The sequence below is a fragment of the Mustela erminea genome, chromosome 15 (assembly GCF_009829155.1).
Source record: "Mustela erminea isolate mMusErm1 chromosome 15, mMusErm1.Pri, whole genome shotgun sequence".
Classification (NCBI taxonomy): Eukaryota; Metazoa; Chordata; class Mammalia; order Carnivora; family Mustelidae; genus Mustela; species Mustela erminea.
The window spans coordinates 60572974-60591583 of record NC_045628.1 but is presented as its reverse complement, the minus strand read 5'-3'; the positions used below and the strand labels follow the sequence as shown (position 1 = coordinate 60591583).

The window sequence follows — 18610 nt, the reverse complement described above, 5'->3', positions numbered from 1 at the left end:
GGAGGGGATAAAAAAAATTGGAACACTTTTTAAATGTTCAGTTTAATTAAATTGTTAAATTACTTGGGGCACCTGGATAGCTTGGTTGGTTGAGTGTCCAGCTCTTGGACTCTTGATTTTGGCTCAGGTAATGAGATTGAGACCCCCTTTGGGCTTAGAAGTCAGCAGGGAGTCCTGCTGGAGATTTTCTCTCCCTCTTCCCTCCCCTCCCCAACAGCTGGCACACCTGTACTCTCTCTAAAATAAATAAATCTTTAAAAAAAATAAATTGTTGGGGCACCTGGGTGACTCAGTGGGTTAAAACCTCTATCTTCGGCTCAGGTCATGATCCCAGGGTCCTGGGATCAAGCCCCGAATCGGGCTCCCTGCTCAGTGGGGAGCCTGCTTCCTCCTCTTTCTCTCTCTGCCGCCTGCCTCTCTGCCTACTTGTGACCTCTGTCTGTCAAATAAATAAAATCTTTTAAATAAATAAATTGTTAAATTTCTTAATATTATTGATTTAAATATTTCTATTGATTGAAACATACAGAATGATTTTACAGCATTTGAATAGAACTCTCATAAGAAGTTCTGCTTATACTGTAACATGTATTATCTTAACGTAATAAGGACTTTTTGTTTTTTATAGATTGATGAAGATCCTAGCCTCATTCCTGAAGCAACACAAGGAGGTACTTACAATTTTGACCCAACAGCCAACCTTCAAACAAAAGAATTTAATTTTTAAGTTCAGTTGAGTGCAGCATCTTTCCCAATTCAATACGAAGCACCACCAGATGGCTACCAAATGACAAGAAGAAGAACAACAAAAGGCTCCAAACACACATGCCTCTTCGTTTTGATGCTTCTAAAGCAAGCCATGTCTCAGTCACTTTGCAGTTGCCAAAAGTTACTATCACATGGACTGTAAATGCATATGCATGATTTCCTAAACTGTTTTAGAATTCTCCTTAACAATCTCAACTACCCTATTTTTCCCTGTTCCCTGGTGCCACATGCTGACAACTGCAGTCTCCAGTTTAGAATATTCCATAGTGGTGGCATGTCAGCTGCCCACTTGATATTCCTTTGGAAAATGGTGCGCTGTGGATCAAGACACTTTGGTATGATGCATATACACGTTGGAAGACTTTAAAGAGGTGCAGTCTGATCTGAGCCTCCATCATTGTCCTCCACAAACATATTTTCATATTCTTTATGTGGAAGAATAGATTTTAAAGTACAAGCCAAATGATTTTCATTGGTGGAACTGACAAACAAAAAAGTAACTTAAAAAAAGAAACTTGGTTATTAATTAAACAGATAAGTTTTAAAAAAAACTGTGCTTCATCTACCAGTAATTGATGTGTTTATTATCTGCCTCAGAAGCCAGGGTTGGAGGAAGAACTTTAGCTATGGATGGTAATGCTTTCGCCATTATACCTAATTTTTGAGAACAGCAAGCCCTCTTTGACCACTCACTTCAGCCTGTGTGTTCCTGCTGTTTTGAAGTAATCAAATGCTGTGCATGGTATTTTACCTGAGCTGCAACCTGTTACGGACTTGAACTTCTGTTTAAGTTGAAAGCAAGAGTCCCTGACTATAAAGAAAAAAACAAATATAAAACAACAACAAAAAACAAAGGTCTGAAGTACCAATTGGTGATGTTTAAAAAAAAAAAAATCTTGCTTTCAGCTTTCAGGAGTTAATATTTTTTGTTTTAAATTGATAATTGGATATGGTTGATTTATATTGGGTTTAAACTGTGGAGCTTTCATGTTTACTGTAATTTAGTCTTAAAATATTTTTTACTTAGTAACCAGTGCTTTTGATAATGTGGTTGGCAACAAACCAGCAACTATTTAGAAGTGTTATAAAACTTCATTCTTTGAGTATTGGGAAAGTTAATTCAGATCCTACTCTAAAAGCATATTTACATATTAAAAGATACAGACAAGGATCTGTGTAGAGGAATAATCTGCAGTTATTTGACATAAACCTGATTTGCAGTGATCTTTAAGCAATTCTGCAAAATTTGGTATTACTATGTAAAGTCCTTGCTTTCGGTAAATTGTCTGACCCAGTTATTAATGAAAGAATATGAATTTGAAAATTTTTAAACTGAATAATTTGTGCTGTCACAGAAATGGTTTTGTTGCTATTGTTTACTGGGTATAATTTCCCAATGCATTGATGTGAAGGGATAGAAAAATCTAAACTAATCTAGTATCCAATGGGGGGTGTATTTACTGTGATGAAGATGAGACAGATGCCATCAGAGCTTCGTGAATCAGCTGGGGTGTTTTCACTGATAAACAACACATAGCAGGTGTGCGTTCATTACAAATATATGTATCTGCCAAGGTGGAGCCACTTTAAAGAGCGAGTTTTGTCTTGTATCTAAAATGGATACAAGCGTATGTTTAAACTGCAAGATTTTTACTTGCTAGAGAATCTGTTTTAATATAGTGGTTTGGCCTCTGATTATTTATAGGTTTTATAAATTTTAGAATCAATTTCTCTTTAAGGTGGCTCAGATTTTTCAACTCTTGTGCACATAAAATTGAGTTGAAGTTCATTGTGCCTTTTTTCTTTATCCAAATTTTGAGTTAAAGCTTCATATGGTAACTGCATCCTGTTCAGACACTGTAGTCGAAATTTTTGAAACTATGTGGTGTTCACTAAAAGTAGGAATAACAAAGTCAAAGCTAATTAAGGTCACAAACTTCGGTGAAACCCTTAAAGTCCAAATCTTCTCAATATTGTGAATTGTACCCCTTCCAGTTTAGTTTCTTCTGGACTCTCCCTACTACTTACTGACAGTTACCTTTTAAATTTTGCACACATTGAGATTAAATTGGGCCTCTACTGTGCCGATTCCTATTTCCTCTTGTGTTTTAAGCGCGAACTAACATAAGACATTAGCATCAAGTAGTGCAGACATACGTATGCATTTGCTTGATTCAATTTGTTGTGACCTTATCAGTTTGGAATTGGAATTGCACCATTTCGTAGACAAAGGAAACTAAGTATATTGCTGCACTTTTAAGTTTTCAGAACAGTGTTGAAAAATTGCATTGTTTTTATTTTTTTTAAACTCAGTTAAAAAAAAACTAAAACGTTCTTTCAAAAGAGGCATCTAAATGTGTTCCTAATTTTGTATATGGGCTTAGGTTTTGTAACCAATAAAAAAAGCTGCTATCAAATATGATAAAACATTGAAGAACTTATTTCTAAGAGTTTCTTAGTTTTGTAGTTTTGTTTTCTGCATGGTTAAATTGAAATTTGGAACTATTTTTCAAACAACCAAAATGGGAGGCAAGTCATGCATTACTCTTTCATCGTATTTTAATTTCTCTCTTCCATTATAACAAACCAGGACAATAACAGTGCCAGATTTCAGAGTATTTTGTGAAAAATAAGAAATGCCCAAATCTTGATTATTTCCTGACTTGCTCTAACAGTAGTACCACAAGCCAGGTGGCTTCAAACAGGAGGAACTTACTGTTGTCCAGTTCTGGAGGCCAGAAGTCGGAAATCAGGTGCAGGCTGGGACCCTCTCTGGAGGCTCTGGGGAGGACCCTTCTTTGTCTCTTTCCAGCTTCTGGGGTGCCGGGCAGTGCTGGGCGTTCCTCAGCTTGTAGTGGCATCCCTCCGGGCCCCACTGTCGTCCTCGTCACGTGGCCTTCTCCCTGCGCACCTCAGGTTTAAATACCATGACTTAGGCCGTTTGAGAAAATGGTGTGATTATGACTTCCATGAACCAAATAACAAAATCAAACTTTACGGCCTGTCTAATCCTTGAGAACAAGTAACTGTGGAAGATAGGAATTGAAGTAAACTTGGAAGTTTTAACCTGTGAGATAGAGGTTGTGGCTCTAAAGGAAATCTTGGATTCATTAAATGACAAAAGAACAACTGAACTTTTGAATATACAGATATTTTTACTTTAGTATGATGCCACTTCAATTTATTTTTGAAAGTCAGTGCGTGTAAGTAAATAAATGTGATAGTTCTTCTATGTCATCTTGCCATGATTTCCTTCAGAAGAGTTGTCCTTTTTAGAGGATTATTTAATTATGACAAGTGAAAATTTATGAATGTCAGTTGTCTTAACAGTGATGGTTGTAACCCTAGTTGCACCAGGGGATTTCAATTAAATCTATTTGGAGAAAGGGAGTATAATTTCTGTACATTAAGCTGTAAGTCTTAAGGCGTATAACCCAAGGAGTGTTCTATATAACCCACCATTCTTTTGTCTGAAGTTTTTTTTGTTTTTTTGTTGTTTAAAGATTTTATTCATTTATTTGACAGACAGAGATCACAAGTAGGCAGAGAGGCAGGCAGAGAGAGGAGGAAGCAGGCTCCCCGCTGAGCAGAGAGCCCCATGCGGGGGCTTGATCCCAGGACCCTGGGATCATGACCTGAGCTGAAGGCAGAGGCTTTAACCCACTGAGCCACCCAGGTGCCCCCATTTGTCTGAAGTTTTAAAGGGATGCTTTATGGTGTGCATAAAACTAAAAAGTAGTACCAAAAGTACCATATAGAGGTAGACCTGTATCCGTCTGTCCTGTGCATAGCTGGGGCTCAGTATTATATTAAGAGAAAATGTTTGGGAAAAGGGTTTGAGAATGTAGCCTGTTCACCTCCTTTAACCACCTTATTTGTCCCTGAAACTCCTCAACTAACTTTGACCTTAATCAGGGTTTCTCAAACCCCACAATAGCAACATTTTAGGCTGGCTCATTCTTTGTTGTGGGGGGCTGTCCTTTGCATTGTAGGATGTTTAGCAGCATCTTTAGGCTGTGCCCACTAAGTAGTACCTCTGTATTCCCCAGTCGCCGTGACAACAAAAATTGTCTCCGGCATTGCCAAGTGTCCATCCCTTGGTAGCCAAATTTGCCTGGGTGCAAATCACTGCCTAAGACATGCCTTTTTGTTGTGTAAACAGTCCCGACTTTGCTCAGACGCATCAGCTAAAAAGAGAGGAGACAAAAATGTGCCTTTTCTTCATTCTCCATTTTAGGAGAAATCAGAGCCAGCCCTATCACCCACCTATAGGAACTCCTTGTAGTACTGAGCCCCATCTATTGCAAAGGACTTAGGATAGAAATGGGAATATGGAGGAACTACTAACTTTCTTGAATTTATCCCATGGCAAGAAAAAAAAAGAAAGTGTGTGAAACAAGCAAATGTGTTAATTGCCCACAATTTTCACAACACTGCCCTGTAGCAGTGTTTTTCAGACATTTTTACTTGAGATATTTAAGTTCTCTGGGAAAGCTGGGGTGGGGCCAGAAAATTACAGCATAGTCTGAAAAGCACTTCTTTGAAGCCCTGTGAGAGACTGGACCCATCAGGAAACCTACAAGTTTATTGAAAATGATCACAAGCAGTGGAGCTATGAGTCATGCTATAAAGGATGTGTTCTCACAGAGAACTTCTACAACATCCCTCTTCCTTACCCTAACAAAATTGCCATCCACCTTCTTGAGTCAGTCTCTGCTGTCAAACTGGTACCCGGAGATAAATGGGGACTTGTGCCAAGTAATGTGCAAATCCACAAGATAAACACATCTTCATGGGACAGCAGATTGACTTGATGATAAGTAGAGCAGTTTTATGGTTATACAAGTCTAAGTGTTACAGAGTAAAGGACACCTTTTCTGTGACATTTTAAAGATAAAATCAGATTGTTGAGGAAGGCTGTTTTATGGAAACATTACTGCAGGAGTTGAGAGAGTTTGAGAAGCAATGATGAAATGCTCTTATGAGACCCTATTCTACTTTGCAGAATAGCTTTTTAGCTGTTACCAACTCTTCTTAATACTGAACAAAAGGTACTGCTCTTAAATGACCATCTTTATAAATAAAGTTTGTGTTATTCCTCATTCCCAGAAGAGGCAGATCTGCATTTATCAGTTGCCTTCTTCAACCTGAACACCCCATGCATTTCAGCCAGCTATGTATAAAGTCGTTCCTGGAACTGTTTCCTGTCAACATGCATTCCAAAGACCCCAAGAATAATGTGATGGGACCAGTTTCTCAGTAAAATGGAATAGGAACATTCCGTTATCTGGACACTTAATTCTATTAATGTGGAGGAGAGTTTTGCCATTATAATACCAGCTTCATCATAATTAGACGTGATCAAGTAACAGTCTCAGCTCCCCTTGTCATCAGCTCTCTTTTACTCAGTAGTTAGCATTTACACTTTCAAACCTAAATATAAGAACTTATAAATGCCATATTTTTTATTTCAGCCCAGATTCCTCATAATAAGATCAGATTCTGTTTATATGTATCCTTTCCATGTCTTCAGTCATGTAGGAAGCACCATGGTAAGTTAAAGAGTGTGAAAGAAAGCAAGTACAGGGGCACCTGGGTGGCTCAGTTAAGTGTCTGCCTTTGGCTTGGGTCATAATCCCGGGGTCGTGAGAACGAGCCCTGGGTCAGGCTCCCCTCTTCTGCATGCTGCTCCCTCTGCTTGTGCTCTCTCTGTTAAATAAATAAAAACAAATCTTTGAAAAAATATATAACTAGAGCAAAAGTAATGATGGGAAGCAGGATTACTAGGGACATGGGAGGGTCTAAAGAGGTTGGTAGGGGCCAGGTCCCACAGCTGGTAAGTCAGTCTAAGAGCAATGGGCAATCATCACTACTCATTATCGTTATCATTCCACAAGAATGATGACAGAAGAATCATGTGTAGTAACGATCATTGGCTGATAAGGTAAGGATAGGAAATGTACTTGGGGTTAGTGATGTCTAGAGGTTACATTAGTGAGTGTGAAGCACTGAAGCAAGAGAGGGTGAACAGCTTGGTCCATGAAGTGGATGGGATCAAGAGGTACTTGGCAGCTAAAATAGGAGTTGGCGATGCCTTAGATCTGGAGTTTGAGGAGAGGGAAGTACTGAGGATGATTTACAGGTTTCTGGGTTGCAGTCACTGATGAGTAGAAGTAGCACAAGATAGGGAACACGGCGAAAGACTCAGACATAGGGAATAGAAGGTGATGAGTTCAGTTTGGGTTGTGTTAAGACATCTAAATGACAAGTAGGGCAGTAGCAAATATTGATCTGGGGCTTGGAGGAGAGAGCTGGGCTAGAGATTTGAATTCTCTGCCTGTTTGGGTGGTTATTAATGCAGGGGGTGATCATGAAACTGCCTGTGTCCAGCATTTGGAGTGAGAACAGGGCTTAGGACAGCATTGTGGAATTCCAACATTGAATGGGCATATAGTGGAGGATGAGCTTTCAGTGGGAACAGAAGGTATAGATAGGGAAGTAAAAAGTAAGTGCTGTGTGTTTCCTCAGAAAATAGAAAAGAGATTCCAGGGTCCTGTGATGCTGTTGAGAAGTAAAGTGAGGACAGGAAATGTCCTTTGGGTTAGTCACCAGTCACCACAGTGTCACATAGATGTCACCAGTCACCATAGTGTGTATCACTGAGACAAGGGAGGAAACTAGAGTAGGAAGGACTGAGGAGCAGGGACACAATATGGAGACATTAAATCTAATCAGGTTTTTATTTTGTTCCAAAGGGGAGGGCAGAGCCACTAAAGGGTGATACAGGGAAATTGGTGGGGGAAATCCCATTGAGAAAGATGTTAACTCTACATGAGAAGAGTGATGAACATTTTTCTAAGTTACAGGAGAGAATCCAAAGTGTAGGTGGCAAGATTGGATATACTCACTTTTTCAGTCAGCACTTACTTAATTGAGCAACTAGTATATGCCAAACTTTGTAACAGGTGACAAGGATGGAGCAGCCAAGAAGCCAAACACAGTCCCTGGCCATGTGGAACTTATACTCTAGTGGCAAGAGACTAGCGATAAATGCGTAAATAATATAATTTATCTGGTGTTAAATGCTATATAAAATATTATATAGGGAGTAGCCAGGGGAGAAAGTTCTTGAAATTGTGCTCAATGCCAGAAAGCATATTTTTAAATTGTGGTAAGATACACATAACAAAATTTGCCATCTTAACCATATTTTAAGTGTATAGTTTGGTAGTGTTAAGTAATATTCACATTGTTGTGCAATCATACTCCATAACTTTTTCATCTTGCAAAATTGAAACTCTATAAGCCATTAAACAACTCCTCTTTTTACCCTCCCCGAGCCCCTGATATCTTCCATTCTATTTTCTATTTCTAGGAATATGGCTACTTTAGATACCACATATAAATGAAATCATACCATTATTTCTCCCTTTGTGACTGGCTTATCTCAGCATAACCCCCTCAAGATTTATCCATGTTGTAGCATGTGACAGGATATCTTTCCTTTTTATGGCTGAATAATATTCCATTGTATTTTAAAACAAACGAATACTTTTTTTAGCCTAAGTACCCTAGTGATAATTAAGTATAAGTATTTTAAAATCCCCTTTCTTTCTTTCTTCCTTTTTTTTACTTTCTTTCTTTCTTTTAAGTCTGAAGCTCCAGTTTATCTGAGCATCCTGTATTTTATTTGGCTATCTAAAAGTGAAGACACAGACTTGGTCAATAAGGGTTACACTCTTCTTAAACTCTGACTCCGTTCTCCAGTGCTAAGTCTCTAGGTAACGGAGGCCTAAGAAAGGGAGCGAGGAGAAGGTTGAAAGCAAACAAGATGCTAGCAAATGCAGAGAGAAAACGTTAATGTGGTGATCAGCACAAAGTGGCGCTTCTTTAGGGGAGAGCTATAATTGCCTACAAGACAATTGCAGGGTCAGAAAGCAAAGGTCTCGTGGGTCCCAGCCCGTAGTCTCTGAGAGTCCTTAGGCAAGTTACTCCGAGGCTGTTTTCATGTTTGTAAACGAGGAAAACATTGACCTCCTAGGGTTGTTGTGACTTGGATAAGATAGTTAAAAGAATCCAGTGTCCAGCCAATATAACCTAATGCTCCTCTCCCCCATACTTTGCTGTTTCTGTGGATTTTTAAGAAATAAGCTCAGAAGGGCACCTGGGTGGCTCAGTGGGTTAAGCCTCTGCCTTCCGCTCAGGTCATGATCCAGGGTCCTGGGATCGAGCCCCGCATTGGGCTCTCTGCTAAGCAGGAATCCTGTTTCCCCTTCTCTCTCTGCCTGCCTGTCTGCCTACTTGTGATCTCTGTCAAATATATATATATATATATATAATTTTTTTTAAACGTAAAGAAAGAAATAGGGTCAGAGTAAGCCACCAGGGTTTTAAAAAGCCTGCTGGTGCGTGAAAATGCCCTTGGCCCTCACTCTCCTTCAACACTCGCAAGGGCCTCATTAGGACCTTTTGTTCCTAAAATTCTTCCCGGTCTATTGGCAAAATTTCTACCATTTGGACTTCGCTTTGTTGCTTAAGGTTTTGAATCTTGCTGAAAGAGCCCATCAGAAGGTGCGGCTACTGCCAGGCTTTTGGGCTTAGTCGGGGAGCAGGTCTGGTCCAGGCAGTTTGGCGGGTTCGTGAGCAACATCCCCACTCTCCCGAAAACCTCCCGGCTCCAAGGGCCGGCCAGGAGAGGAGGCGGGAAAGGAAGCGCCTCCCCCCGCTCGCCGGCGCGGAGTTGCCCCGCCCCGTCCCGGCGCTTCCCCCGCGGGCTCGGGTTCCCAGGCTCCGCCGGCCGCCGGCAGCATGGGCGCGGGCTGGGAGCTGGGGACCGCGGCGGGCCCCTCGCTGCTGCTGTGCGCCGCGCTGCTGCTCGCGGGTTGCGCGCTGGGCCTGCGCCTGGGCCGCGGCCGGGGGCGGGCGGACCGCGGGGTGCTCGCCTGGCTCTGCTACGACGCTCTGGTGCATTTCGCTCTGGTAAGTGCGGGCGCCACCGCCGCTCTCGGGACCCGACCCTTCCTGGTCGCCGGGTGCTCCCGGAAAAGGACCCAGACGGGTGGGCCGCCTTGCGCCCTGCAGCCGACCGTCGGTCTGCGGAGACCAGGAGGTGCCTGGAGGCCGCAGGGCTGCCCCTCTCAGTAGAAAGAGCGCGTGCCTTCCTGGGGTCCCAGCTCCTCTGCCGGGTTAAAAAACCAAAAAACCATTTGAAAATGGTTATTTCTGTACCGTGTTATGTTAGTTTGATTGTAAGCAGCCCAAAGGCCTTGGCTTACGTGACCTGCACGTAAATGTTGCACGGAAACTAACTGAGATCGTGAGCGTTTTTGAGTGACCGAGAGGGAGCAGAGAGGGATGAGGAGGCGCACTGCGCAAAGTTCGAGGACAGCACTTTGTTTTGCAAAACGAAACATCCCGCGTGCCCTGAGAGTAATCACCATGTTTGGATAATGACTGCCAGGCACAGAGCGGTGTTCACTATTTCCGATCTTTACAACACCCTGTAATCTATTTACGGTCCCTGTTTTCCCGAGGAGAGAACACGCCATGCAAAGTTAGGTGACTTTACAGGCCCACACAGCTGGCACGGTTCTCAGTCAGTAGAGTCTGGCTCCAAAGCTTGCGCTCTTTGTAACATGCCGGGTTTGGGAAACCGTGTCCCTAAAAATTCAACCCATTTTATAAATAACCAGGAGGTTAGTATTTAAGGGAATTCTGTTGAAATGCCTCCCTCCTCCATGCACACACGTTTTTTAAAGGGTTTCTTTTTCTTTTTCTTTTTTTAAGATTTTATTTATTTGACAGAAAGAGAGCACAAGCAGGGGGGGCAGCAGAGGGAGAGGGAGAAGCAGGCTTCCCGCTGAGCAGGGAGCCCCGGACCCCAGGACCCTGAGATCATGACCTGGGGCAGAGGAGGTCGCTTAAGTGACTGAGCCCCTAAAGGCTTTGTTGTTGTTGTTGTTGTTTTTTAACAACTTAGCCAAAATAGCTGTTTTGCAAATTTGACCTTGCTTGGATCTAGGCAGACCTGTGGTTGATTGAAAGCCGAAGTCTGGAGTATGGAGAAAGAAGGAGAAAACAAAAAGGGTTTGATAAACATTTAGATCTCTGAATGTTGATGGGTTGGATATGTGCACATACCAGATGTTGCTGAAATATGAAATTCTTTCTTTCCTGAAAGTTTACATGTGGAAATAAGAGAGAGTGAACAGTCCTTCAGCTCCTTCATTTACAGAGTTGATTTTTTAAGGTGTCCTTGGACACATGGTCTCCCAAAGAATAGGGGTAGTAGAACAGGGTGGCTGGCCCTCTTAAAGAAAATGTAGTATATTTTAGACATAATGTATCATGTATCATGATACAAGAACATATACCCATATGCCCACCTAGTTTAAGAAAATTAAGTCTGCTTTTCAAGCACAGGCTGCTACAGGTAACATCACACATTTGTGACACCTTGAGGTTTAAGCCCACACGTGGAGTCATTGCTCCTGTCTCCTCCCACCCCCTTTCTGAAGGCAGTGTCCCTCCCACAGCCCTATTTTACCTCTCCCAGCTGCAGAAGAGCCCACCATATGAATGCACCATACCTTTCATTTTTTCATTCTAAACAGCATATTTTTTTTCACATATTAGAGCAATGATATTTTATATCTGTGAAATTGGTATATATCTTATAATTGATGAAATATGATAACTGAGCTAGCTTATTAATAGGTATGTTTTTATTTTGCTGTTTACACATCATGCTTAAGCCAGCGTCTTTGTACACATATCATAGAGATTGGTGAGGAGGGCACTTGAATGAAGGTTAAAACCGGCAAGAAAAATGTGTGCGCACAGTACCTTTGGCTGGGAGTTTACTGCAAGAATACCGGTAAAATGTGGCATAGGCAAAGATTGGGAAAGAAAGCCTCCCAGAGAACTGGAACTACGACTCTCTTGTTCACACTAGAACCTGAGCTGCCTCTTCTTATTCCTTTAAACTTCTCAAAAGGGAGGAGACATTGGGATGTGTTGGCCATCATCAAAGGCCTCTAGAGCCCCCCGTTGGACAGGGCCTCCACCAAGCATTCCCAAAGACATTTCAGCTCCCTGGCATCCAACCAGAATGTGGTTCCTGGGTTGGTTATGGCCAGAGTGAAGGACAGGCTGATTTCCCACCAGGGCACCTGGAAGGAGTTAAGGCAACATACATGGAGAAATCAGTGGTTTGGCTCACACTTCCTCACAGGTGGCCATGGACATTCTTTGGGTGGGTGCTTCGGCACTTGAACGACAAGTAGGACTTTGAATTTCATCCTGTAATAGGAAGCCACTGAAGAAAGATTTCAGGCAAGGAAGTAGCATGGCCAAAGCAGATCTTTCAAAAATGATTTGGTGGTGTTGTATTAAGTCAGAAATTATAGAGGGTCTGAGATTGTACCTTTCTTACAAATTAACAAGTTAGCCTGGTTGATTTCCCCAAGTGCCGCCGGCAGCACACAAGGGCCTGCTCGTGCCTGCACAGGAAATGCGGGCATTTCGGGGCAAGGAACAGCAAGCTCAGGCTCCCATCTTACCTGGAGTTGCTGGTGACCTGCTCCTACTTCTTGGGAGGGAGTCCTTATCTTTAGTCAAGAAGGTAAACAAATCTCTTGGAAGGAAAGGCAGGTCTTTATCTTTACTACCCTGGAATACCTTAGGAAGGAGAGATCTCTTTAGGTTTACTACCTTGGAGTGTCTCCTTATATAAAGATTCTTAAATCTGTTGTAAATGCCTGTGCTCAGAGACCTCAGACGGTGCAGGAATACAAGGGGTACACAGAGAATCCTCTGCCAGCATAGTGGATGGTGGGTTGGAAAGAATAGAGAAGGGACAAAAAGATCAGCTAAAATCAAGTGCAGTATTTGAGCAGTGAGATGAAAGAGGACTGAGCTAAGGTGGAATTGGAAGTTAAAATGGGGGAAAAAGTTAAATCCAACAGACCTTCCAGGGGAGAATGTTGTGAGTCAAAGTGACCACTTGTACGTTGGGGGTGGAGAAGACGGGGATCCTGTAGACAATCTTAGGGAAGACAGGAAGACCAGATTTTAGAACTGTGAATCTGGGGTTCCAGTGTATAGTTGAGGGGAAATGGCCAGAAGGCAGTTAAAATTGTAAGATGAGCTGGAGAGACAGATTCAGGGCAGAGTGGAGGGAGCTAGACGTTTTTACTGCTTTGGGGGAGACAGCAGGAAGCTCTGGGAGTGAGCATTTTCTGAGCAAGAGAGAATAGAAAGGTGAAAATGCTGAGGATTGAGAACAGAATCTTTAAAAAATGTCTTAAAATGTGTATGTGTGGAACAGCCAGGAAGAGGAAGAGCCAGGAAGGAGAGACAGTGGGCTGGACCAAGAACCAGGGTAGTGCTGGGTCCTGGGACCCAAGGGAAGGAATGACAACATCACTGTCAATTGCTTCAGCACCATTTAAAAATTTAAAAAGGTGAGGGCTGAGCCGGAGCCTCTGGGTCCAGTGATTAAGAAGTCAATCAAGAAATTGTTAGTAGGGCTGGGCGCCTGGATGGTTCAGTTGCTTAAGCATCTGCCTTCTGCTCGGGTCATGGTCTCAGGGTCTTGGGATCGAGCCCCACCTCGGGCTCCTTGCTCAGTGGGAAGACTGATTCTCCTTTTGTCCCTCACCCTGTTCTTGTGCTCATTCTCACACTTGCTCGCTCTCTCTCTCTCTCTCTCTCTCTCTTTTTCTCAAATAAATAAATAAAATCTTTAAAATAAAAAAAAAGAAGCCATCATTGGTAAGAGTGCCTAGCTGGCTCAGTTGGTGGAACATGCAACTTTTTATCTCAGGGTCATAAGTTCAAGCCCCATGTTGGGTTTACTCAAAAGAAAAAGTTTACTCAAAAGAAAAAAAATGTCATGGTAAAAGTATTGTTTGAGAAGCTAAAAACTTAGCAAGGGAGGTAGAAAAAGAATGGAGGCAGCATATAAAAGACCTAGAGATTTGATGGTGGGAGGAAGAAGTGTACGAGGGTAGCTCAAAGACATTGAAGGAGCAGGCAGGGACATTGGGTTCTGTCTGAGATGGGAAGGTCTGGGAGCATCTGTGAGCAAGAGCACGGTCTGGGGCAGAGACGTCAGCTGTACAGCACTTGGTGTCCAGTGCTGTGCCTGGGCATGTGACTTAACCTACAGCAGAGCTGAATCTGCCTGAATCTACTCCCTGTCCTCAGATCAAACCCCTCTGATTGACTAGTTCCTCCCACACTTTCCTCATTGAAAGCAAGACTTAGGCTGGACCTCCAGGCTGAAGGACAGTTGTCGTGGAAAACTTGGGCTTCAGCCGTCCCATTCATCCTACCTTAACACCCGTGGGTCTTCCTTTAAGAAGTCCTGAGTCCCAATGGCTGGTCAAGTCCCTATTAATTTGTGTATTTTGGACATTACCCTTTTCCATTTAGCATCACCATCTGTTCCCACTTTCCACAACAGTAGCTTCAGCCTCCGACTCTTGGGATTCTAAAAATTTCTTCCTCCTCCTACTTGCTTTATCATTAGGTCTCAAGTTGCCTTCTAGTTCAGTCTGTTACTGTCTCCTGTTTTCCCTTTCCTTTTTTGGCATAGTCATCTTCATTGGTTTTGCTGTAAAATAGATCTCCTCTCCAGTAAATGCATTTATAGACTTCATGCTATTTGGCAGGCCTGGTGAATAACAGTTGGTTTCGCTATATATTAATGGTAAAGCTTTGTGATGGTTAATTGTCTGTGTCAACTTGACCTAGCCAAGGGATGTCCAGTTATTTGCCCACATGTTATTCTGGGTGTTCTGTGAGGATGTTTTGGGTAAGATTGACAGTTAAGGGTGTCTTGCCGGCTCAGGTGGAAAAGCATACGACTCTTATTGAGTTCAAGCTCCATATTGGGTGTGGAGCCTCCTTTAAAACAAATAACATAACATAACATAACATAACATTTCAACTGGTAGACTGAGTAAGGGAGGTGGCCCTCCTAAATGTGGGTGAGCCTCATCCAATCAGTTGAAGGTCTGAACAGAACAAAAAGGCTGACCTTCGGGCAAAGTAAGCTAGAATGCTTCCTGCCTCACTACCTTCAGACTGGTAGGTACATTGGCCTTTTCCTCTTTCAGACTCAAGCTGAAACTGGCTTTTCCTGGGTTTCAAACCTGAAGCCTTTGGGCTAAAACTACATCAGTTCTCCTGGTTCTCAGGCCTCCAGACTCAGACCAGAACTACATCATCAGCTCTCCTCGGGCTCCAGTGTGCCCACTCACCCTGCAATTCATTGTCAACCTTCATGATCACATAAACCAGTTCCTTATGACGGGCCCTGTGTGTGTGTGTGCGTGTGTGTGTGTGTGTCTTTGTCTGTGTGTATCCCTGTCCCATTGGTTCTCTTTCTCTGGAGAACCCTAATACAAGCTTAGAAAATGATGCCAAATTGAAAGTCCAAGGAATAGCACTCATAATGGCCCACTGGCCTTTTCAGGGTATGGGGTACACAGCCATTCTGCTTCTGCAGACCAAAATCCAGTTTGTTTTCTAACACCCTGAACAAGACATGTGTTAGGGATAGATGTCTGGGTAGCTACACCTCAGAGTGAAATCCTGTTCTGTTGTTCCTCATTGCCACAAATATGTGAGCGCCTCTTTGGGGCCAGGTGCTGTGCTGGACACGGACAAAACACATGGCCCTTGTGCTCTCAGAGCTTAGAGAGTAGCAGAGAGTTTTTCTCCGGTTGTTTCACAGGGAAAATGACAGTTACTAATGTCACTGTCAGTGTTATCCATATGAGGAATTGCTTTTAAAGGTAAGTGCTGGGAGAATCTTAGTTTCTCTCCCCAAAATTGGTTCATCTATTGCTTTCTGACAACAAAAACAATGTAAATATTTCTCCCTTTTCATTTGGCTGCTGGGAAGGTCAGAACCACATTAAATCCTAAAATAACAACAACATATATATATATATTCCTATTGGCCTCCTGATCTGGATTCTTATTCATTTTTATACTTTTTATGACTAATATTTTAAAATTCTTAAGTACATTTTAAAGTAGTTTTTAATGTACTGTTTAATCAAATGTTTTTGTTGTAATTGACCTAAAATCTTAAAACATAAAATGAAGTACATAAATGCTTTAAAAAATGTTAATCCTACTAAAATGTATTTCCTTTGAAATGGAAGAGATAGCCTAGGGAAAATACCATGTTTTTTTGGTTTTGGTTTGGTTTGGTTTGGTTTTGTCCTTTGTAACACGACACACAACATGTAATGGTTTTGTCCTCCTCTATCCCCAGTACCTGGCGTGGTGCCTGGATTATAGGAGCTGTTCTGGAGAATTTGTTGATAGCCCATGAATGGAAGAGTGATCCTGTCATGTCAGTTTGTGGTAGTTATCAGTCATTTACATGTTAAGCCTCAAATAGCTCAAATATCTAAAATGTCAGAATGTGTTTCCTATGTCAGTGTTGTTTTTTTTTTTAAAGATTTTATTTATTTATTTGACAGAGAGAGATCACAAGTAGGCAGAGAGGCAGGCAGAGAGAGAGAGAGGAGGAAGCAGGCTCCCCGCTGAGCAGAGAGCCCGATGCGGGACTCGATCCCAGGATTCTGAGATCATGACCTGAGCCAAAGGCAGCAGCTTAACCCACTAAGCCACCCAGGCGACCCCTATGTCAGTGTTTTAAAACAAAATTGGTTTAAATTTTCTATTACCATGATCACTACCAAACATATAACATTTATAGATCTAAAAGGAAGAAAAAGATAAAACTAGCCAGAGATCATTATTGTTTATATTCTCAAGAATAGTCTTCCAGGGCGCCTGGAAGCTCTGCCTGCGGCTCAGGTCATGACTCTGGAGTCCTGGGATCGAGCCTCCTCACTGGACACTCTGCTCAGCGGGGAGTCTGTTTCTCCCTCTGCCCCTTCCCTCCCCTTCCCTCCCCCTCCTCATTTTCTCTCTGTCTCTCGCTCATTTGCTCTCTCTCTCTCTTTCAAATAAATAAAAATAAAATCTTAAAAAAAAAATCAAGACTCCACAGAGATAGTCAGCTTTTATATTCCCTTCAGCTGCTTTCTCACACCCGTGCCAGTGCCAGGCGTCATTACTTGATCACACAGCTCTTACTCGCTGGCTTAGGTCTTCTGGGTCTCATCTGACCCTTGACAAGAGGCTCCGTCCGGCCGCCGCCACAGCAGCCAGCTCCGACTTGACTCCCTTCGGCCCCGAGCAGACAGCGCCTGCTGCCCACTCCTGCCCAAGGCCTCTGGGAGGCAGCCCAGGTGGGAGGTCCTTGGGCCCCACCCAGCTTCCAGCGACCTGCCATGGTGACACCCGCAGTGATATCTGGGAGCCCCAGGGTAAGTTCTTCCTCCCTCCCCTGAGATGGACTTCCCAGAGAAGCAGTAGTGCATATACAGTCTCTGGAAAAAGTCAAGGTAGGGATGGCGGCCAGCGTGTTGCTGAGTGGTGTGACTGTTACTGAGCTCGGTGACAGAGCCTCGGGTCAGATTTGTCCTTCTCTGTCTCCTTTCGCATCCGCCACCTGCTTCCAGCCTACCTGGGAGAGCCATCTCCATAAAAGTGGTAGAACACCTTAGAATGTTTTTGGGGGGACCCAGGCTGAGATACACTTTCTCTCTCTCTCCCTCTCTCTTTTTTTATACTAATCTCTATTCCCACTGTGGGGCTTGAACTCATGACCCTGAGATGAAGAGTCATGTGCTGTACCGAGCCAGCCAGGCGCCCTGATACTCTTTCTTTTAATAGTTGCACATTTTTCCATAGCATGGATGATTGAACCAAACATGCAACTTCAGGTTATTTCTAAGTTCCTTGCCACTAAAAACAGCCGGAATTTCATAATAAACGTCCTGGAGCAGGTATCTTTTCTTCTATTGGACAAGTTTAATCAAGCTGGAAAAAAAATCAAAATAAATGGAATTGGCAAGCTTCCGTCCTGTCTAGGGGTGGGAAATTCAGCCCCTTATTAGGAGTCTGCCTTCTTCTGTAGTCTCATGAGAACCCAGGAGACTTACATGATTCCCAGAAAAATAGGATTGTGTCATCTTTACTCCATCCTGTTCGCACGATACCCTCACTAACAGAGCCCCATGCTTTCTAGAAGGCGGGCAGGCTTGCTGTTCTCTGCCAAGCTTTGGGACAGGAATATGGGGCTTGGATCCTGGAATCCACCACCTAATAGCTTATTCTTTTTTTTTTTTTTTTTTTTAAGATGTATTTATTTATTTTGAGAGAAAGAGAGAGAGAGGAAAAAAAAAAAAACACCAGCAGGAAGGGCAGAGAGAGAAGGAAAAGCTCAGGCAGACTGCTCAGTGCAGAGCCCGACTTGGGGCTCATTACGAGGCTCCATCTCACCACCCTGAGATCACAAGCAGAGCCGGGTGCTTAACCGACTGTGCCACCCAGGCACCCCGATAGCCTGTTTTTCTATACGGCTCTTCCTGTCTTCCTTACTGAGCTGACAGGGGTGTTCATAGGATAATAGAAATGATCTCACTCATACTTGATTACACACCCTCTTCTTTTTGGCCAAGAAAGTGTCTCATTTGTTGACTAATCCATCCTTTCTCCACTTACTTGAGATTCTATTTTTAATCAAATACTAAAATCTTTCATATGCATGGATAATTGGGAGATTTTAAAAATTCAATTCTGTTTTAAGAATCTTTCGGTTTCAGTTCTGTCCATACAGTGTTGTATTATTTTAGCCTGACCGTGCATTTTAATATCCAACAGAGCAAACTTCTTACCATTCACTTTCAAACACGTAAATATGAATCCTTCCACTTGAACTTTAGATTCCCTTTGCCAGATTCTAAAA

At 42.7% G+C, this 18610-nt stretch overlaps 2 protein-coding genes across 2 annotated transcripts in view; both read left to right on the top strand.

The window, feature by feature from the left end:
- Positions 1 to 3195, top strand: part of KPNA3 (karyopherin subunit alpha 3) — a 102386-nt gene extending 99191 nt beyond the window's left edge. Inside the window, exon 17 of the mRNA XM_032314470.1 lies at positions 629 to 3195. Coding sequence (XP_032170361.1) covers positions 629 to 727 — 99 coding nt within the window. The 3' untranslated portion in view covers positions 728 to 3195. The remainder of the gene's footprint in view (positions 1 to 628) is intronic.
- Positions 3196 to 9500: 6305 nt separating this feature from the next.
- The window catches only part of EBPL (EBP like), a 30714-nt gene continuing 21604 nt past the window's right edge, over positions 9501 to 18610 (top strand). Inside the window, exon 1 of the mRNA XM_032314799.1 lies at positions 9501 to 9747. Coding sequence (XP_032170690.1) covers positions 9577 to 9747 — 171 coding nt within the window. The 5' untranslated portion in view covers positions 9501 to 9576. The remainder of the gene's footprint in view (positions 9748 to 18610) is intronic.